We start from the raw sequence: 20,852 nt of genomic DNA, 5'->3' as shown, positions 1-20,852 counted from the left end.
ATTTGGGGGGTGGCTGACCAGGCGTTGCTACCTGTCTGCTGTCATGTCATTTTCACTGTCAGAGCTCTCTTTCCCTAAGTCATCAACTGTTGTCTGTGAGGCAGGGACCTGGAGTGTCAGGCTCTTATCACTTATGGATTCATTATGTTTGGTAATCTGCATGGGATTCTGAGAGGGGTGTATATTTCCCATGTTCGAGCACTTAAGAGCGGTGCGCCACGCCAACTCTAGCCAAAGGAAAGACGTACAGCACTGCTGCCATAACAAGGCAAATTCCTAGCACCTCAGTGGCTGATGGCATTATGCAGGGGGTTCCCTACGTTAGATGAACAGACAGTGGTGTATCAGATCATACATTTGTCCTGTGCTTAGTGGGAGACTTCCTTGATTCGTTAAGTCACACCCTGTTGCCAGGCAGGCTCCCTTGTCATGTGGTTTCCAAAGCCATCCAATCACAGCCTGTTGCCAGGCAGTTTCTGTTGCCAGTGGCCATCTTGGCATGGCCTTCTCATTCCACCAGAGAAGGAAGGAGGAGGGCAAATTTGTAACTTATGCAGCTACGCTGTACCCCCCCCCCCACACCAAGTTCTCAGGCAGTGAGGAAGCAAGGCGGGACCTGTGTGCTAGGATATAAGTTGCTGTGGCCTGCTCTGGTGTGCCTGCTCCTGCCACTGATCTTGCAAGACTGATGTAATGACGTCTCACTTTCACCACACTTCCTGAGTCCAAGTCCATCTCGAGTGTTCAGATGATATTACCCACAATCTTTTTTTCTTTTCTATTTTTTTTAATTTGACAGGCAGAGTGGACAGTGAGAGACAGAGAGAAAGGCCTTCCTTCCATTGGCTCACCCCAAAAATGGCCGCTGCAGCCGGCGCACCACGCTGATCTGAAGGCAGGAGCCAGGTGCTTCTCCTGGTCTCCCATGGGGTGCAGGGCCCAAGGACTGGGCCATCCTCCACTGCACTCCCGGGCCACAGCAGAGAACTGGCCTGGAAGAGGGGCAACCGGGACGGAATCCAGCGCCCCAACCGGGACTAGAACCCGATGTGCTGGTGCGGCAGGCGGAGGATTAGCCTGGTGAGCCGCGGCGCCGGCTGCCCACGATTTTTTTTTTTTTTTTTTGACAGGCAGAGTGGACAGTGAGAGAGAGAGAGACAGAGAGAAAGGTCTTCCTTTGCCGTTGGTTCACCCTCCAATGGCCGCCGCGGCCGGCGCGCTGCGGCCGGCGCACCGCGCTGATCCGATGGCAGGAGGCAGGAGCCAGGTGCTTTTCCTGGTCTCCCATGGGGTGCAGGGCCCAAGCACCTGGGCCATCCTCCACTGCACTCCCTGGCCACAGCAGAGGGCTGGCCTGGAAGAGGGGCAACCGGGACAGAATCCGGCGCCCCGACCGGGACTAGAACCCGGTGTGCCGGCGCCGCTAGGTGGAGGATTAGCCTAGTGAGCCGCGGCGCCGGCCTGCCCACGATTTTTAAAAAGCAATTTTCCAGGACCCTGGAATTCCATGTGGGCCTCCGAGGTGGGTGCAGAGACCAAAGCACTTGGGCCATCCTGGCCTATTTACCCAGGCATTAGTAGGGAGCTGGATTGGAAACACAGCATCTGGGACTCAAGCCGGCACTCACATAGGATGCCTGCATTGTAGGTGGCAGCTTAACCCCCTGTGCCACACTGCTGGTCTCCCAAATATTGGTTTGTTTCTGAGCTAAAGATGTGGTAAGGAGAGAACTAAAGCTTCCCACATCCCCCACTGTTACTAACTAAAGTCCATACTTTATGAATGTTAAGCTAATATCCCTTTTCTGTTCCAACATCTCATTCAGGGCACATTCCCTGGAGTTGTCTTACCTCCTTGGGCTGCTCTTGCCTGTAATAGTTTCCCACGCACTTTCCTTATCTTTGATAATCTTGGCCATTTTGAAGAACTGGCTAGGTGCTTTGTAAACAGACTTCACATCTGGGACATGGCTATGGCTAAGGTTTTTCTCATTATTAGACTGGGGTCATGGTTTTGTATTTTGTATGTGTGTGTGCACAGGCCATAGACGTGCAATTTTTTTTTTTTAAAGATTCTTTATTTGAGGTAGAGTTACAGAGAGGTCTTCCATCTGTTTTACTCCCTAATGGCCCCAACAGCTGGAGCTGAGCAGATCTGAAGCCAGGAGCCAGGAGCTTCCTATGGATCTCCCATGTGGGTGCAGGGGCCCAAGCACTTGGGTCATCCTCCACTGCTTTCCCAGGCCATAGCAGAGAGCCGCTCTGAAGAGGAGCAGCCAGGACAGGAACCTATATGGGCTGCCGGCACCGCAGGTGGAGGCTTTGTCTACTATGCCCCAGTGCCAGCTCCGAGAAGTGCAATTTTCATCCCGTGTCAAGGATACATACTATCCATGACTTATCTGCTGATGCGGACTCTGGTCACCTGGCTAAGGTAGTGTTGGATATCACTTCTCTTTGCACACCCTTTCCATGCTGTGTAGAAGAGAAGTCACCCTACACCACCCATCTCCAGGAGGAGTTAGCCTACCTCCTGGCGAGTGGAATGTCAACTTAAGTTGTCTGGAATTGTGTGGGAGATTTCTCTCGTCCCTCATTTATATGCAGTGTGGACTTATACCTACTTTATACTTTGGGTTATAATTCAATGCCACTTTACTTATTGTTTAAATTGCCCCAGCTTTTAAAATACTATCTTCTTAACCTGTAAAGTTCTCACTTTCTGCCTTTTTCTTCCTCTCTCTCTTCCCCCCCATTTTGGGCCTTCTTTTAATTGAGGACACTGGATCAATTGTCCCATAGGGCGTCCCACATTTGACGATTACTATAGCCTTCTAATTTTCTTCAGCTGATTCTCACTGCCTCTTTGCCCTTCTGCCTGCAGTGAGAAGCAGAAGCTTGATTAGATCACCGGGTTCTAGTCCCGGTCGGGGCGCCGGATTCTGTCCCGGTTGCCCCTCTTCCAGGCCAGCTCTCTGCTGTGGCCAGGGAGTGCAGTGGAGGATGGGCCAAGTGCTTGGGCCCTGCACCCCATGGGAGACCAGGAAAAGCACCTGGCTCCTGGCTCCTGCCATCGGATCAGCGCGGTGCGCCGGCCGCAGCGCGCCGGCCGCGGCGGCCATTGGAGGGTGAACCAACGGCAAAGGAAGACCTTTCTCTCTGTCTCTCTCTCACTGTCCACTCTGCCTGTTTAAAAAAAAAAAAAAAAGATTTAGGGTTGATGTGGTAAGCGGATTTGGTTGTCCTCTGGTGTCCTTGGGAGACTGGTTCTGTGTGGATATCAGCTTCCACAAATGCTCCAGCCCTTTATGTAAAGTGGTGTAGTGCTGGCATGGTAACAATGGCACTAAGTGCCTGCGCCGGCTGCAAATATTTTTTGACAACTCCATTTTTATTTTTCTCATTTTTTTTGCTATGCAAAACTTATTTTTATGTCGTCAAATTCATCAATACATTTTTATTTATTTATTTGAAATGTAGAGACCTTCCATCTGCTAGTTTACTCTCCAGATACCCGTAACAACCAGGACTGGGCCAAGATAAAATCGGAAGCCGGGAATTCAATCTGGGCCTCTGACATGGATGTCACAGATCCAAATACGTGAGCTGTCACGGAGTCTCCCCCGGCACTCTGATGGGGGATGTGGAAGTCCCAAGCAGCATCTTAACTGCTGCCCCGAACTGATCAACAGCCCCCCTACTGCATCTTGACTTTGACCGTATTTAGAAAGTTCTGCCCAACTTCTAGTTTACAAAGGGATTCCCCTTCATGGAGTGCACATTCTATTTAAGGGAAAAATACAAGATACATGTAATTAAAGTGAAAACAATTCATGTTAGAAGGTGTGCTATGGGGAAAAATTAAGAGGCTAAGGTCCCCTACATTTGGAGCTCAGCTGGGCAGTGGGGGCTGGGAACGGTAATGAGGAGAGGGAAGGGGGACTACTAGGGATTGTGTGGGGGACACTGGATGTGTAAAGGCCGGGATGAGGCAACAGGGCTGGAAGGGAAAGCTGGGAGTGAGGGGTTCAGCTCCTTAGAGGAGCTGTGAGGAGGGAGGTGGACAACAAAGTTTAAGACGGCAGAGATGGCAAGTGGTCATCCATTTGTTTTTTTATCTGCAGCTAGGAAGGTTAAATACAAATTTCTCTTCATTTGGGAGGAAAAATTAGCAAGGAAACAAGGAAACTTTGGAAAGTAAGAGCAAGAGGGCAACCAGCCGTTTCAGATACTACAAGATATCACAGAGCCTTCATAATCAAAGCACTGTGGCAATGCCACATGGAGAGTTAGATACACACAGACTGCCCAATTAACCATGGAACTTAGCGCATGAAAAGGTGGCATCTCAAACCCGTGGGAGGAGTTCTACTTCATCCTGAAGAATAGTCCGCACAGCGAGACTCACAGGCCTGCGGGGTGCAGCCATCTGTGTCCTGCACACTCTACTCCATCACCCGGGAGTCTTCTTTCTCCTCACTGACCTCTGCCGCCCACCCTTCCCTCACAGGCCACTGGGACTCTTACTAAGTGCTACAGGGATCATACTTACATATAAAATAAAATACAGTTGGTTCTGCTTGCCAATAAGTTCCACATGGCCCAGATTTAAATGTAAAAACAGCAACTGTAAAACTAGAACACAATCCCACCTCTCCCCTCCAGCCACACGCGCCTGGGCCTCCCTGATGGCCCCGGCACCAGCCCATCCCCACTCAGGGCCTTTGCGTGTGCCACAGCTGCCACCCACAGCCCTTCCTTGGACACTCACGGGGAACGGGGCCTTTGCAGGGTAGCTCTCTATTTAAAACCACACTCCCGACCCGCTTTGTTTCTCTTGGCGGTTATTGCCCAGCATTCTCTCTGCCAACCATCAAACACACTGTCCTGGAACAGCACTCCCGGAAGACAGGGACTTGCATGCTGTGTTTTTTTTTCTTTCAGCGCTGTAGCCCCGGCATCTGGAGCAGGTGCTCACTTACTTTTTTTGAGAGTTAGAGTGACAAGAGGAGCTTCAGGGGTGCCCAGAGTGGGGGGATGAAGGGACGGGGCAAGGGACTAGAGAGGAGCGGCAGAAGAGCACGTGAGCGGGGCTGCAGTGTGGCCCGAGACAAGGGCTGCTGGGTTGTGGAGACGCTTTCTTCCGAGTGCTTCTCGCTCGGAGTCTGGCTCCTGTTCGAGCCCCTCTTCATCTGCACAGCTGCTGTAGGGCCCCCTGGGCCTGGACCCAGCGCAGCCGCCACTGGGGCAGGGACAGGCCTTGGCGGAGCTCCTCGGAGAGGGCAGCTTGGCCCGGCTGCTCCCACCTGGGGAGAGGCAGGCATCAGAGAAGGGCCTTGCCCTCCCGGGTCACTGACCTCCCCTGGCGCCCTGACCCCGAATGTCCCCCGCCTACCAGTCCCCCACGGCGCCCTGCAGCTCGGGGATTCGCTCCAGCCCCTGTTTCAGCAGCTTCTCCAGCCTCTTCAGAGCCTGCCCCAGAGTCTCCTTCTGCTCCTTCTCCTGCGACGCCTGGAGCTGCAGCAGCTCTGCAGGGTGGAGGCCGCAGGTGGCTTTGAGTCCCCTGGCTCACGGGCGCTCTACAGCCATCCTGACCTCAGCGTGTCTCCCAAACCCATTGCTCCCAGCGGGTCACCTCAAAGGGAAATCCTACCACCCCAGGCCTCACCCTGGATGCCCTCCTCCCTCCCACTGACAGTCTGTCAGTCTCTAGGGCCCATCCACCCAGTTTCCTGAGGGTTCCCCCGCCTCTTCCTACTCTGCCCCTCAGCTTCCCTTCCAGGCTGTGGTACACCCTCCATAAGACAGCCAGAGAGGGGACGGCACTGTGGTGCAGCAGGCTAAAGCCCTGGCCTGCAGTGCCAGCATCCCATGTGGGTGCCAATTCGAGTCCCAACTGCTCCACTTCTGATCCAACTCCCTGCTAATGTGCCTGGGAAAGTAGAGAAGGATGGCCCAAGTGTTTAGGCCCCTGCATCCACAGAGGAGACTCGGAAGAAGCTCCTGGCTCCGGATCAGCTCAGCTCTGGGCCGTTGTGGCCATTTAGGGACTGAACCAGCAGAAGGAAGACCTCTCTCTGTCTCTACCTCTCTTAACTCTTTCAAATAAATAAAATAAATCTTAAAAAAAAAAATAGACAGCCAGAGTGATTGTCCTGAAGCCTGAACCTGGTCCTCCCCTCCCCTGCTCAGAACCCTCCAAGGCTCCTCGGCTCTCCCAAGACAGAGCCCCTGCTCCAGAGCCGGGCACTGAGGAGTCTGCCCCATATGGCCTTTGTTCATCACACCTGGGCGAACCCCGACCTCTCCTCGGAGCCATGTGAGACAGCATCCTTCCCAGCATCCCTCAGCCCAGGCCTTCCTCCTCCGACTGCTCCAGGCCTTCACTCTAGGGGTGTTTTGTTCAGGGAGTATGACACTGGGAATCGCCATACTCCCTTCCCTCATGGAAGGACTTGGAGAGACCGTGTGTGTGTGTGCGTCATAATTGCCCCAGGACGCAGAGAGACGGTGTGTGTGTGTGTGTGCAGACAGCTGTCAGAATCATCCCGGGACTCAGGGAGACCATGTGTGTGTGCGTGTGCGTGTGCGAGACAATTGCCCCAGGACGCAGAGAGATCATGTGTGTGTGTGCGTGTGTGTGTCACAATCACCCCAGGATGCAGAGTCCATGTGTGTGTGTGCAGAAAGCCGTCTCCATCGCCCCAGAAACACAGGTGCTTACTGCATACCAGGCACTGTTCTCAGCACCCTGGGGGTGACCTGACCTCGCCCTCCCGGCCACTCTGCAAGACACTATCAGATGCTCATTCCACTGAAGAGGAGACGGAGGCACAGGGGGTCACAGAGCTAAGAGGAGACAGGGCTGGGAAGAGAATCTAGGTAAGTTAACTCCGCACCCAGACTTAGTCACTCAAGTAACCTATTTGAAGACTTGGCAATTTGATGGGCGGTGCTGCATAGTGACTGGGAGCACTGACCCATGGCAGACTGCCTGGATTCAAGTCCAGCTCTGCCCCACTTCCTAAAACGGGAGACCGGCAGCGCTTATGCACGGGTTACCGGGCATGTGTGTAAAACGCTCAGGACACAGTAAGCGCTGTGTACGTGAGGGATCTGTTTGCTGTCACTTCTCGAGGCCAACAGTCCTGGGGTAGGGCAGGTGCTGCATGGGGGAAGCAGGGCGGGCCTACCCTGGGTGGATGGTCCCGGCGGCAGCCCGGTCTTCCAGCACCGGAGGCTCCGCTGGTCCTGGAGGAACAGAAGGTCCTGGCGAAGAGAGGCAGCCCTCGGCAGGAGCAGCTCTGCTGCCTGGAGGAGCGGACAGACCGGCACTTGAGTGGGAGTGGGGATGAGGGAGGCGGCTAAGTCCCAGGGCACAGGTACTCACCTTCCCCCGGGGAAGGCCCAGTGTGTGGCCCAGCGCTGTGAGGCTGGAGCCCTGCGGGGATGCAGGGTGCAGCTGGTAGATGGATGGGAGGATCGTGGGCAGGGGTTCCAACCTGGGGGCAAAGTTCAGGTAGGCTCAGGCCTGGGTTCTCAAAGCTGTGGGGACCCAGGAATTTGGAGGCGACTGGGGCCGAGGACAACAGTCTGAGCTGGCAACCACGGCAGGGGTGCGGGGGGGGGGCAGCCTCACCCTCCGGGGCTGCGCCGCAGCAGGGTGCTCAGCGGAAGGTGGGGCAGGTGACGGCCTTCCTCCTCCAGACAGCGGAGCAGCTCCCGAGTCTGCGGTGCCACCGCCTCAGCCGTGGGGACCAGCTTCCGCTGCACCAGGGCCAGCACCTGGGGGGGTGGGGCGGGACGGCTGGGTCGGCCCAGTCCACTCTGTCACACCCGTCCGTCCTCAGACCCCGCCCATCCCCACCTCACCTCCCCGGGGCTCCGGCACAGGCGGGTCTTGCTGGCTGAGTTGCCCTTGATGAGCAGGCGGATCTGCTGCTGTGTCTCCTCCTGGAAGCACGAGGCCTCGAGACTAAGGCCTCCTCTCCGCACCTCCCAGCCCCCGCCCCGCCCGCACAGGTGCTGCCCCCTCCTCCCAGGGGGCCCTTTTCTAGACGCTCAGGCCCTGCCACTTTGTCCAAGCCCCGTCTCTCACCACCAGCCGGCGCCAGCGCAGGATCCGCTGCTGTTTGGCCTGCAGCTCCCTCAGCAGAAGCTGCTGCCGCCCAGCTGCCTCCTCCAGCTCCTGGCTCTGGGCACGCAGGGCCTTGAGCTCTGCCCACAGGCCACAGCTCCGTAGCCCCAGCATCAGCGCCTGCCTGGGGGACACGCGCAAGGGAGTAAAGGAGAGGAGGCGGGCTGAGATGCACACCGGGGGAGGGAGACGAGCTCTGCAGGGCTGCGCACGGAGACAGAGGGGAGTCACAGGGCGGGACAAGGCCAAAATCCCAAGACGCCTGCGAGAGGACAGGTCCAGAGGCCCCTGCCCCTCACCTCTCGCTGGATCCCAGGGTGTGTCTCTCCACCTCCTCCACCAGGCTCTGGAGGCGCCTTCTCAGGACTTGACGCTCCTTGAGCAGGGTGCCCCGCTGGGAGACCAGTGAGCCCACAGTCCGCCAGCCCTCCTGGTGGGGGATGGTTGCAAAGTCAGGGTGGGTGTGGTCCACGGTGGTGAGGAGACTGAGTGGGGTGGGAGGGGCTGCAGCCAGGGGTTACCTGGATGAGCTGCGCCATGGACGGCAGGGCCTGGCTGGAGTCTGACTGGTCCAGGGCCTGAGGCCTGGGGCAAAGACAAAGCAGCTGAGGGAGCAGGCCAGCGCGCTCGCCTCGGTGCCTGTGGTGGCTAGGATTAGCCCGCCTGCCGCACTGGGCACTGGGTTTCCCTTCTGCCCCTCTCAGAAGGTGATGCTTGGCTGTGACCCTGTCCCAGCTCACCCGCCCATCTGCTGCGCCTGCAGGAACACTCCAGTCCATACCTGGGGACCTCCACGTCTCCGAGCCCCTGCCCGCCGCACAGGGACCGAATCTCTGACTCCCGCTCTGCGGCCAGGTGCTCCAAGGCAGCCAGGACGTGGCCTGGGGGATGGTTCGTCAGCAGTGTCTGGTGGGAGAGAGGAGGAAAGTCAGGGCAGACTAGAGCAGGGCTGGGGCTGGGAGCCCATGGGATCCAGAGTCAGGTCCTGGCACCCCGAGGGTGGATCACGGGGCTGGGGGCGCGGCCTTTCCTGAGAGCCCTGGCCCTCACCTCCACCGAGCTAAGCCACTGCTGGTAGGAAGTTCCAAAGTGGTCATCGTGAGCGGTTCTGTGGGGTCGAGAGGGTGGACGGAGAATGTTCTAAGTCACATGAGCTGTCCCTCTGATTACCCCACCACCCTCTAAAGGAGGGGCTGTCCCTGTCCCCAGCCATGTCTGCTTAGCCTGGAGCTCCCCAACCCTACCAGCTTGCTGGCCTTGGGACTTTTACCTGTGTGGTTTACCTGGGACAACCTCTTAACCCCTTACCACAGCTACGCCTCCTCACCAGAGAATCCTCCCCGCCCTGCCTCCTTAGCTGGGTATGCAGGGCCTCAGCAGGCCCCCCCACCGACCCCTGAGCCAACAGCCCTAACTATCAGGACATCACTGAGTGTGCTGGGTCTTTTCTTCCCAGCCTGGAAGCCCTGTCAGAGAGGGCCTGGGACTGCCAGAGCCCAGCTCAGTGTCTGAGGAACCAATAAACAAATGGTCTCCTCAAGGCCCGGGTTTATGGAGGGACCTGGGGTCTGGGAGATACTCACAGGGTGTTGCCTTCCCTGGCCTGCGGAATCAAGAGGTTCTGCAAGAACTGGGCCCGGAGGGTGCAGACTGTTCGGACGTCACGCTGGGAGAAGAGGATGGGGTGTGAAGGGGACCCAGGCCTCTGCCTGATCCTGGGCTCCCCTGCCTTCCTCCATGGCCCAGGACTCTTACCAGGACCACAGGCTCCAGGCCCAGGGATGCCGATGTCAGGGGTCCAAAGGTCACATCCACCTTGCCCTTCCTGAAGGGAGGAACAGAGCTGCGGCAGGGTTCCCAGGAGGGGGAGGCGGGGAGAGCAGATGTCTATGCCCCATCCCTACCCCACTGCCAGCGAGACCAGCCGAGGATCACCACGCCTGGATGCCAGGTCCCTGCCACCTCCCGGCTTGAAGACTGCCTTAGCCTCTTCCCGGGTCTCCCCGCTCAGCCCCTGTGGTCTGTTCTCCACCCAGCGGTCAACGGCTCTGTCACAACCTGAGAGGGCAGGCATTCGGTGCAGACTGTGATGCTGCCGGGACACCTGCCTCCCGCACTGGAGAGCTCAGGTTCAGCCTGCTGATGCGCACCCTAGGAGGCGGCCCGCAAGGGCTCAAGTAGCTGGGTCTCGACCACTCATAAGAGAGACCCGGATTGCGCTCCTGGCTCCTGATTTTGGCCTGGCCCAGTCCAGGCTGTTGCAGGTATTTGGGGATTGAGTCAGTGGATGGCAGATCTCTGTCTCTCTACCTTTTAACTAAAATAAATAAAGAGTAAAATATTAGAGCACAAGGAAGATCATGCCACTGTTCAAAACCCTCCAAAGCAATCTGGTGCTTTCCCATCTCTCAGAATAAGAAGGGTTGACCGGCACCCTGTAAAGCATTTTACGAGCTATAACTCACCTATCATCTACCCCGTAAGGTTGGTAGTAATACTATCCCATTCCATATCATTTAGAAACTGAGGCACAGAAAAGTTAAATATCTTGCCCAAGGTCATGTGCTTTCAGTAGCCGTGCCGGGGCATGGACCGGGTCCCCTCGTCTTCACTGCCACAGCCTCCACGGGTCTCTGCTCTGCCCACTTCTTCAAACTCACCTCCTGTGTTCTACCTGTCGCCTGCAGATCCGGAGCTGAGCTGGCCTCTGGCTGCTCTTCCCGCACACCAAGCTCTAGGCCTCTGCTCTTCTTGTTCCCTCTCCCAACCGTGACCTCCTCAGAGAGGCCCTCCTTTGTACTGCATCACCCTGTCTTCAAGGAATTTCTCTCTACCGGAAACTACAGGGTCTGTTTCCAGTTTGCGATTTGTCTTCTCCCCATCAGAGTGTGGGCTCCAGGAGGGCTAGGCTTGTCCTTTGCTCCCTAGAGACACCGCTGGCACTATTCTGGGCACTAGAGATACAGGTGACTGAGATGACAAATCTCCCTGGCCTCAGGGACCTTGAGTCCTAAGGATGGGAGCTCAGTGTCCCGGAATCCCAGCAGGGACCAAAGCACTGGGTCCCTAAGCCAAAGGGCTGGCCGGCCAGCCTGGGGGGCTTCCCTGGACACCCGAGGCCTACCTCTCTATGTCCTGCAGGCGGCTGAGCTGATTCTGCAGCCGCTGCATGGGGTCCTGGAGCCCACGCTGCTGTCTTCTCATGGCCCCTGCTTGGGCCCGGAGGAGGACAGCACGACGCTGGGTGTCTCGCACGGTCTGCACTGCCTGCTCCACAGCCGCTTCTATGGGAGGAACAGGGGTGGCTGCCAGCACTTCCCCTCTCCCATGTCCCACCACCCATCTGCCTGCCCCTGTAGGTCACCGTGAGCCTCATTCTCCCGCTCCATCAGCTCCAGGCTCTGGTCCAACTCTCGGATCTCTGCCCGCAGGCGGGCCACCGTGGCCTCCAGCTCCGACTTCCGACGGACCTGGTAGGATCAGGTTCAGGATCAGACGCACAGACTGACTGGGGCTGAGCCTAGCCTGACTGGCTTGTGTGGGGCCCCAGGCTCCGACCTGCCAGGGGCGGGGCGGCACAGGGTTTTCCCAGAGCAGCTGTGTGCTGGAGAGAAGAACTAAGATGCTCTCCCGGCTGCCTCCTTCCTGCTGGGGTTGCCTCACCCACCGTCCCAGCCTGTTTCCTGTCTCTGCTCTGCTGACCCCTACATCTCTGTCTCAGACCTGACCTCCTGCCTGAGACCCACAACCAGAACACCCAGGGGCTTCTGGGAACTCCCCTCAGAGGTCATCTGGGCCTCTTGCACCCACTGGGTCCAGCACTGGCCTGAGCATCTCTCCCGATTCTCCCCAACTCCTCTCACCAGCTTTGACTGCACAAATCCAGACCCCAGGTCATGGCTGTCCACCCCTGGACTCCAAGCCCCGAGGGTGCGGGAGGCAGCAGGGTCCCCAGCAGCCCCCAGCAGCAGGCTGGGCCCAGAGCCAAAGAGCTGCAAGCTCTTCTTCGGATGGAAGAGACTCTTACAGCACGAGCTCTCACCTCTGGACTGTCCTGGTGGCCGTACCTAAGGAGAGGAGGCCAGGGTCAGAGTCTGCCTGGGGGTCCAGGGAGGGTGACGGGGCTGGGGCAGCCCCGAAAGGCACTTACCAGAGCAGGTTCCCTCGGATCTTCTTAACACTCCTAGAGCAGGGAGGTGGAAGGAGGAGGAGTTGGGGGGGGGGGATGTGCCCGACCCCATCCCCCACCCCTCACCCCAGCCCAGCTCACCTCTGACTGTGCACGTGTCGCAAGATGTAGGCCCAGATCTCAGCCCCCTGGCCCAGACACAGCCTGCGGGGACAGTGTGTAAGGGTGTGCCCAGGGAGGAAGACCCTCACTCCTGGGAGTCTTCATGAGGGAGTTCTCACTTCCAGGCGGAGGGGAATCTTTGCGGGGTAACATACTCCCCCCCCTGGGGCACTGTTAGACCCGGAGAGGGTGGGCTTCTCATCAAGTGTGTGTGTGTCTGTGTGTGGGGTGGAGGTCTTCATTTCCTCGGGGGAGGATTAGCCAGTCCTTCCCACGACCAGATGTGGGCCATACTCGCTCTGATTCAGTCCCTGTCTTTCGGCTAGGGTGGCCTGGGGGTGGGGAGGAGCTGAGAGAAAGTCTTATTTTCACCCTGGAGAGCCCATTCCCACCCGGGCCGGGGTATTCACGAACTCCTGCCAGATCCTCTCCGGCGCCGCCGCGCTGGCGGGAGGCGGGAGTGTGGGGCCACCACCAGGGCTTCTTCCCGAACAAAGAAGGCGGCGCTTGCTAACTCGGGGTCATTCTCAATGGGCGACAGTGGTCGGGTCCTCATGAAGGCGCGGGTTTCTCCCTCTGGGAGGCTGTCTCAGCCCCGGCGCGGGCCTCACCTGCGCAGCGTCGACTCCGGGGCCCGGGCTGCAGCGGGCACCCCCATCTCGTCGGCCGCCCAGCAGCCCAGTTCCCGCGCTGCCTGCGCTAGCTCCATGACAGCGGCCCCGGGAGCGGCCGCCGCCTCCCGCACTCTCTTCAAGCGCGGCGCGCGCCTCTGACGTCAGGAGCGCGCCGGCGCCGGCGCAGCCAATCACCGAGCAGACCGCCGGCGCCCGCGCTGCCTGCCCTCGGGAGGGCGCTGCTGGATCTTGTGGCTGTCGCTGCCCCCGGCCGGGTCGCGTCGAGTGCAGGTGAAAAGGGTGTGGAGACGGCCGCTCGCCGCTCGTCGTCCTTCCGCTCCTTAAAGCCTCTCTTATTTTTCTCGGGTTAGGGTCAGGGTCAGGGTCAGGGTCAGGGTCAGGGTCAGGGTCAGGGTTAGGGTAGAACGGGGCTACCTGGCATTCTTGGAGGACGAGACCCAGACGAGAAGATGCCAGGCTTACTGCTCTCGGTTTCAGACCAGTGGGCTGTTGTCTGGGTGGCGGGCAGGTAGTTCCCAGGTGTTGCCACGGCATGCATTCTTCGCGTATTCCTTCTTACTCACCTCTCCGCACAGAGTCATGGAGTGCATGGTGCGGGGACACCGCGGTGGCAGGTGTTCCGTCGTAGGGAACTCCCCGCAGCAAGGGATGGGACGAGGCAAACAGGAGGGGTGAGTCCACCTGGGACCCAGGGAGTGAGAGAGGCAAAGGGACGCCCGCGGTCAGCACGAGGGCTGGGTTCCCGGGGCGCCCACTAGGTTAGGGCAGAGAAGTGGACGTGAACACCAGTGGAGGAGACACTGGTAAATGGATGTAGGCGAGGGAGTTGCCCAAGGCTGGAGAAAGAGCCACCTGAAAATATTAGAAAGAACAGAGTAAGGTCAATTTTCTTTCTTTCTTTTTTTTCAATTCTTTATTCATTTGAAAGGCAGAGCTATGGAGAGAAAGATCTTCCATCTGTTGGTTTACTCCTCAAATGGCCACAATGACCAGGGCTGGACCAGGTTGAAGCCAGGAGCTTCTGGGTCTCCCACGTGGGAGGCAGGGTTTCAAGCACTTGGGCCATCTTCTGCTGCTTTCCCAGGATGCATCAGCAAGGAGCTGGATTGGAAGTGGAGCAGCCAGGACTTGAGCCAGTGCCCATATGGAATGCCAGCGTTGCAGGCCGCAGCTTAACCTGCTACACCACAGCGCTGGCCCTAATCCATTTTCTTGAAAACTGTTTTGGCCTACTGGTTATATAAATTATGTTTCATGTGTGATTTGGAAGTATATTAATATGTTTGATGGCCAGAGTGCAGTGGATGTGGTCATGTTGGAAGGCTTACCCTCAGTACTCTCCCTTCACCTCCCAAGACAAAGCCTCTGCACACTTTTTTTCTTTTTAAAGTTTATTTTATTTTATTTTATTTGGAGGTCAGAATTAGAGAGAGGCAGGAAGAGAGAGTGGCATCTTCTACCCACTCTTTCACTCCTGACATGGTTTCAATAACCAGGACTGGGCCAGGCCACAGGTCTCCCATGTGGGTTCAAGGGCCCAAGTTCTTGGGTCATTTTCCACTGCTTTCCCAGGTGCACTGGGTTTGGGGAGCTGGGTCAGAAATGGAGCAGCCAGGACTCAATTTAGTGTTCATATGGGATGTTGGCATTATCGGCGATGGCTTAACCCTCTGTGCCACGTCAGGCCCTGCTCCTCACTCTCTCAAGGGAGATGGTAGCTACAGGCCCTCCCCAGTAGCCCAGGTCCACCCCAGCCCATCTGTTTTATCCAGGTTGTTCCTACGGCTGATTCAATCACATCTTTTTGCACACATTTTTTAAACATCTCCCAAGTTACCAAAAATATCATTGTAGACCAGAAACCAAGATCAGGTAATAAAGACTGACAAAAAATTAATAGCGAGGGTAGATGTGGTGCAGTGGTACGCCACCTCTTGGGATGCCTACAACTCGTCAGAGTGCCAGTTGGGAGTCCCTGCTACTCCACTTCCAGTGCAGCTCCCTGCTCGTGCACCTGGGAAGCCGCAGATGATGCGTCAAGTACCCATGTGGGAGACAGAGATGAAGTTCTCAGCTCAACCACATGGGGTGGAGCTCCTGGCTCCTGGCTTCAGCCTGGCCCAGCCCTGGCTGTTGCAGACAATTGGTGAGTGAACCAGCAGATGGGAAATCTCTGTATCCTCTCTGTTGCTCTGCATTTCAAATAAATAAATAAGCAAATCCTTAAGAAAATTAATAACCTTTTCTGCTTCTAGCTAAAATTGAATAATGGGGGCCAGATTAATTTATTTGAAGCACTTTTTAAAATGGAATATGAAACAGGGGTGGGTGCCATGGGTTAAGCTGTTGCTTCTGATGCCCACATCCATATCAGTTTGTGATGGAGTCCCATCTCTGCTTCTTCTTCTTTTTTTTTTTTTTTTTTTGACAGGCAGAGTGGACAGTGAGAGAGAGAGACAGAGAGAAAGGTCTTCCTTTGCCGTTGGTTCACCCTCCAATGGCCACCGTGGCTGGTGCGCTGCGGCCGGCACACCGCGCTGATCCGATGGCAGGAGCCAGGTACTTCTCCTGGTCTCCCATGGGGTGCAGGGCCCAAGCACTTGGGCCATCCTCCACTGCACTCCCTGGCCACAGCAGAGAGCTGGCCTGGAAGAGGGGCAACCGGGACAGAATCCGGTGCCCCGACCGGGACTAGAACCCGGTGTGCCGGCGCCGCAAGGCGGAGGATTAGCCTACTGAGCCAGGCGCCGGCCCCACCTCTGCTTCTGATCCAGCTGCCTGCTATTGCTCATCCTGGGAGGCAGCAGGTGATGGCGCAAGTACTTGGGTCCCTGCCACGTATTGGGAAACTGGGATGCACTTCCCAGTTCCTGGATTTGACTTTGTCCAGCCCTGGCTGGAAGTAAACCAGTGTGTGGGAGATATCTCTCTCTCTTTCTGTTACTCTTTCAAATAAATAAAAATCAATGAACTTTAAAAAATGTATGGGGAGCTGGTGTTGCGGTGCAGTGGGTTCCATGCTGGTATCGCATATTGGAGTTCAAGTCGTGGTGGCTCTGCTTCCAATCCAGCCACCTGCTAATGTGCCTGGGAAGGCAGTGGACAAGTTCTTGGGCCTCTGCTGCCCCTGTGGGAGACCCAGATAGAGTTCTGGCTCCTGGCTTTGGCCTGGCCGAGACCTGGTTGTTGTGGCCATTGGGGAATGAACCAGTGGATGGAAGATTCTTTCTGTTGGTTTACCTTTCCGACAGACAAATCTTAACAATAAAGTGTGAAACAGTAGCCTTGAAAACATTGAATATCTTGCAGTAGAGGACAGGGATCCCTGAGAGAAGGGAAACACAAGCTGTGCCCCAAGATTGCCCTAACTTACTGCCTCAGGCAGAGCCCCCCACGTTAGAGATGGGGGCAGGCGAGCGTGGGAGCCGAGCAGCTAGAGTGTGTGAGCAGAGGACTGGCAAGGAGAGAACAGCTCAGGGAGAGGACTCCGCAGATCTGTGGACATCTGGCTGATGCAAGAATGTAGGTGAGACTCTGCGGAGAGCCATGAATGTAACAGAGGGGAGGAGCCCACAGGAAGCCAAGGAAAGTGGCTGGTCCCACCAGCCCAAGTGGAAAACTACGTAATTCAGTGGGCTTTGGGGGAGGGTCTTGCCTCAGTAGCAGGGAAAGATTAGCCCTAGACAAAATGCTTCTCTCATGCTAACTAACAAAGCTTAAAAGCGAGACCTGAGGGGCCATTGCTGTGGCATAGGTTAAGCTTCCACCTGCAGTGCCAGCATCCCAGATGGACAATGGCATCCCAAATGGGCGACGGTTCAAGTCCCAGCTGCTCCACTTCCGATCCTGCTCCCTCCTGTTGCACCTGGGAAAGCAGCTGAAGATGGCCCGAATCTTTGGGCCCCTGTACCCACCTGGGAGACCTGGATGAAGCTGCTGGCTCCTGGCTTCAGAGAGAACCAGCAGATGGAAGATATCTCTTCCTCTCTCTTTCTCTCTCTCTCCTCTTTCTGTAGCTCTGCCTTTTCAAATAAATAAATATCTTAAAAAAGAAGCAAAACCTGAAAGGATCAAGCTGTTGATTAACTACATTCCAGAGAAAAATTCAAGTATTTATAGAAATACAAAAGAATCCAGAACTCAGCAATGTAAAATGAACGGTATTTGGCATTAATAAAAAAAGTCATAAAAGAGCAGGAAAATATGGCACATGATGACAAGAAAACAATTTAAAACCGACTTAGGGGCTAGTGCTGTGGTGTAGCAGGTAAAGCTGCTGCCTGTGATGCCGGAATCCCATATAGGTGCTGGTTCTAGACCTGACTGCTACGCTTCCACTCCACCTCCCTGCTAATTCATCCGGGAGAGCAGAGGAAGCTGGCCCACGTGCTTGGGCTCTGGCATCCATGTCAGAAACCTGGAAGACCTCCCGTCTCCTGACTTTGGCCTGGCCCAGCCTCCGCTGTTTGCGGAGTGAACCCATGGGTGAAAGATCTTTTTCTCTCTCTCTGTCTCTTACTCTCTCTGTGTAACTCTTTCAAGTAAATAAATCTTGAAAAAAGAATTTTTTTTTGACAGGCAGAGTGGATAGTGAGAGAGAGACAGAGAGAAAGGTCTTCCTTTGCCGTTGGTTCACCCTCCAATGGCCGCCGCGGACGGTGCGCTGCGGCTGGCGCACCATGCTGATCCGAAGGCAAGAGCCAGGTGCTTCTCCTGGTCTCCCATGGGGTGCAGGGCCCAAGCACCTGGGCCATCCTCCACTGCATTCCCGGGCCACAGCAGAGAGCTGGCCTGGAAGAGAGGCAACTGGGACAGAATCCGGTGCCCCGACCGGGACTAGAACCTGGTGTGCCGGCGCTGCAAGGCGGAGGATTAGCCTAGTGAGCCGCGGCGCCGGCTGAAAAATTTTTTTTAAATACTTAAGAATTTATTCAAAACACTGACCCCAAAGGGACTCAAATGATAGAATTAGCAAAGATAATAAAATAGCTATTGTAATATATTACATAAGAATAAAAAGCTAGAGGGAATACTTAACATTTAGAAAGACAAGAACAAGGAAGTTATAAAATCCAAATTGAGCTTCTGGAGATGAAAACTCAATGTCTGAGATAAAATACCCTGGATGAGAATAATAGCAAAAGAGCAATTGCTGGATAAAAGATAACTGAACTTGAAGACATTGTAATAAGAACTTCCAAAATTGAACCAGTGAAAGAAAAACAATATAAACAGAAGTCCATCAAGTGTCGGGGCTGATGTGGTACAGCGGATTAAGCCACCACCTGCAACTCTGGTATCCCATATTAGAGTGCCAATTTTTGAGCCCCAGTTGCTCCACTTCGATCCAACTCCCTGCTGTTATACCTGGGAAAGCAATGGAAAATGGCCCAAGTGCTTGGGTGCCTCCACCCATGTGGGAGGCCAGGATGAGGTTCCAGGCTCCTGGGTTTAGCCTGGCCCAGCTCTGCCTATTACGGCATCTGGGGAGTGAACCAGCATATGCAAGTGTACCTGCCCCCCACCCATTTCATTCTGCCTTTCAAGTGAAAACAAATAAACTTTAAAAAAGGAGGGAAAAATACTTCAGGATGAATCTGATGAAAGATATTTAAGATGTGTACCTTGGAAGCTACAAAACATTGCTAAGAGAAATTGAAAGAGGTCTATATAAATGGGGAGATTGACTGTTCTTAGATGAGAAGACAAAATATTGAGATGTCAGTTCTCAAACTGACTTATAGAGTCAATGAAATCTCAATGATAATATGCATAGGCCTTTTTTTCTTTTAGAAATGGAAGATTATTCAAAAATTCATTTGGAAATAAAATAACTAGAATAGGCGAAACACCTTTGAGAAAGAAGGACAGAGATGGAGAATTTGCACTCTCAATTCAAGGCTTGTTATGAAATCACAGTAATAAAGACAGCGTGGTTAGCTTCAAGAGAGGCAAGTAAATTAATGGAAAGAAATATTATGTCCTTGGTCCAGAAACAGAGGAAGATATCCATGGACAGTTGAGTTTTTTAAAGGGTCATAGGCAATTCAGTGAAGACATCTAGCATTTTCATCAAACGGTGATGGAATAATTGAATACCCATATGCAGAAAAATGTACTTAGATCCATACTTTGCACTAAATAAAAATGAACTCAACCTGGATCTTAAGCCTAGATGTAAAACTTTTTTTTTTTTTTTTTTGACAGGCAGAGTGGACAGTGAGAGAGAGAGAGACAGAGAGAAAGGTCTTCCTTTGCCGTTGGTTCACCCTCCAATGGCCGCTGCGGCCAGCACACCACGCTGATCCGAAGGCAGGAGCCAGGTGCTTCTCCTGGTCTTCCATGGGGTGCAGGGCCCAAGCACGTGGGCCATCCTCCACTGCACTCCAGGGCAACAGCAGAGAGCTGGCCTGGAAGAGAGGCAACAGGGACAGAATCCGGTGCCCCGACCGGGACTAGAACCCGGTGTGCCGGCGCCGCAGACGGAAAGATTAGCCTATTGAGCCATGGTGCCGGCCCTAAAACTTCTTTTTTAAAAAATATTATGGGGCCGGCTGCTGTGGCATAGTGGGTAAAGTTGCTGCCTTCAGTGCCAGCATCCCATATGGGTGCCGGTTTGAATTCTGGCTGCTCCACTTCTGATCCAGCTCTCTACCACGTCCAGGGAAAGCAGTGGAAGATGGTCCAAGTCCTTGGGCCCCATATGGGGGACCCGGAAGAAGGTCTTGGCTCCTGGCTTTGGATCGGCCCAGTTCCGGTCATTGCAGCCGTCTGGGGAGTGAGCCCGTGGATCGAAGACCTCTCTCTCTGCCTCTGTCTCTCCGTCTCTGTAACTCTGAGTTTCAAATGAATAAATCTTTAAAAAAATTATTTATTTGAAAGGCAGAGTGTGAGAGAGAGAGAGAGAGAGAGAGAGAGGTCTTCCATCCACTGGTCTACTCCCCAAATGTCTACAATGGTCTCCTCTTCCTATCCAGCTCTCTGTTGTGGCCTGGGAAAGCAGTAGAAGATGGTCCAAGTCCTTGGGCCCCTGCACCTGAATGAGAGACTGCGAAGAAGCACCTGGCTCCTGGCTTCAGATCGGTGCAGCTCTGGCTGTTGCAGCCATTTGGGGAGTGAACCAACGGAAGGAAGACCTCTCTCTCTCTCTGTCTCTCCCTCTCACTGTCTGTAACTCTACCTCTCAAATAAATAAATCAATCTTTTTTTTTTAAAGAAATGTAAGATGGTAAAATTACTTTGGAAAGCGCATTGGCAATTCTTTTTTTTTTTTAAATTAGCAGTGGTAATCTTTTAATCTGGAATAAACAATTCCCTTTTCTGTATGGCAGTGTTAGAAAAGTTAAACACATGTCTCCCATGTGATTCACTGGCTCAGAGTGCACTGGTTCAGGAAATGTGGAATCTAGAGGTCGAACACTGGAAAGCAGTGACTATGAGCAAAGACCCTACAGTTTGCTTGAATTCGAATGCTGGCCGCACTGTCACAAAGCTGAATGACCTTGTGCAAATCTCTCAACATCTCTGGCTTCAGTTCCCTCACTGATGAATTGGAGACAATAAAAGTAAGTACTTAAAATTGTAAAAAATTAATTTTATTTTATTTGAAAGGTAGAATTACAGAGAAAGAGAGCAAGAGAGCGAGAGAGCGAGAGAGCGAGAGAGAGAGAGAAAGAGAGAGAGAATTTGCTGGTTTACTTCTCAAATGGCTGCAATAGCCAGGGCTGGGCCAGACCAAAGCCAGGAGTCTGAAGTTTCATCCAGGTCTCCCACGTGGGTACAGGGGCCC

At 54.6% G+C, this 20,852-nt stretch overlaps 2 protein-coding genes across 2 annotated transcripts in view; one reads left to right on the top strand and one right to left on the bottom strand.

The window, feature by feature from the left end:
• Positions 1-4,095: 4,095 nt before the first annotated feature.
• HAUS5 (HAUS augmin like complex subunit 5) lies at positions 4,096-13,229 on the bottom strand. Its single transcript, XM_089319412.1, has 19 exons — positions 13,040-13,229; positions 12,408-12,470; positions 12,288-12,320; positions 12,180-12,204; positions 11,502-11,607; positions 11,262-11,421; positions 9,893-9,962; positions 9,721-9,803; positions 9,188-9,245; positions 8,919-9,043; positions 8,659-8,722; positions 8,437-8,567; positions 8,099-8,261; positions 7,873-7,953; positions 7,640-7,785; positions 7,391-7,502; positions 7,194-7,311; positions 5,396-5,528; positions 4,096-5,306 (listed from the first exon to the last, which is right to left on the bottom strand). The coding sequence occupies exons 1-19, from the start codon at positions 13,135-13,137 to the stop codon at positions 5,189-5,191; spliced, it is 1,887 nt and encodes a 628-aa protein (XP_089175538.1). The 5' UTR covers positions 13,138-13,229; the 3' UTR covers positions 4,096-5,188.
• Positions 13,225-20,852, top strand: part of LOC138846491 (uncharacterized) — a 41,658-nt gene continuing 34,030 nt past the window's right edge. Inside the window, exon 1 of the mRNA XM_070062455.2 lies at positions 13,225-13,333. The gene's annotated coding sequence lies outside the window, so the exon portion shown is untranslated. The remainder of the gene's footprint in view (positions 13,334-20,852) is intronic.

The sequence above is a fragment of the Oryctolagus cuniculus genome, chromosome 18 (assembly GCF_051225735.1).
Source record: "Oryctolagus cuniculus isolate XC-2025 breed Fujian yellow rabbit chromosome 18, ASM5122573v1, whole genome shotgun sequence".
NCBI lineage: Eukaryota > Metazoa > Chordata > Mammalia > Lagomorpha > Leporidae > Oryctolagus > Oryctolagus cuniculus.
This window is presented reverse-complemented; position numbering and strand designations above follow the sequence as displayed.

Coding starts and splice junctions, on each gene's coding strand:
- HAUS5 (XM_089319412.1), bottom strand. CDS start 13,137: ATGGAGCTAGCGCAGGCAGCGCGGGAACTGGGCTGCTGGGCGGCCGAC. Junction 7,312..7,390: donor TGGGCCTTCCCCGGGGGAAG/GTGAGTACCTGT, acceptor CCGCTCCTCCAG/GCAGCAGAGCTGCTCCTGCC. Junction 5,529..7,193: donor GCCGGGACCATCCACCCAGG/GTAGGCCCGCCC, acceptor TCCACCCTGCAG/AGCTGCTGCAGCTCCAGGCG.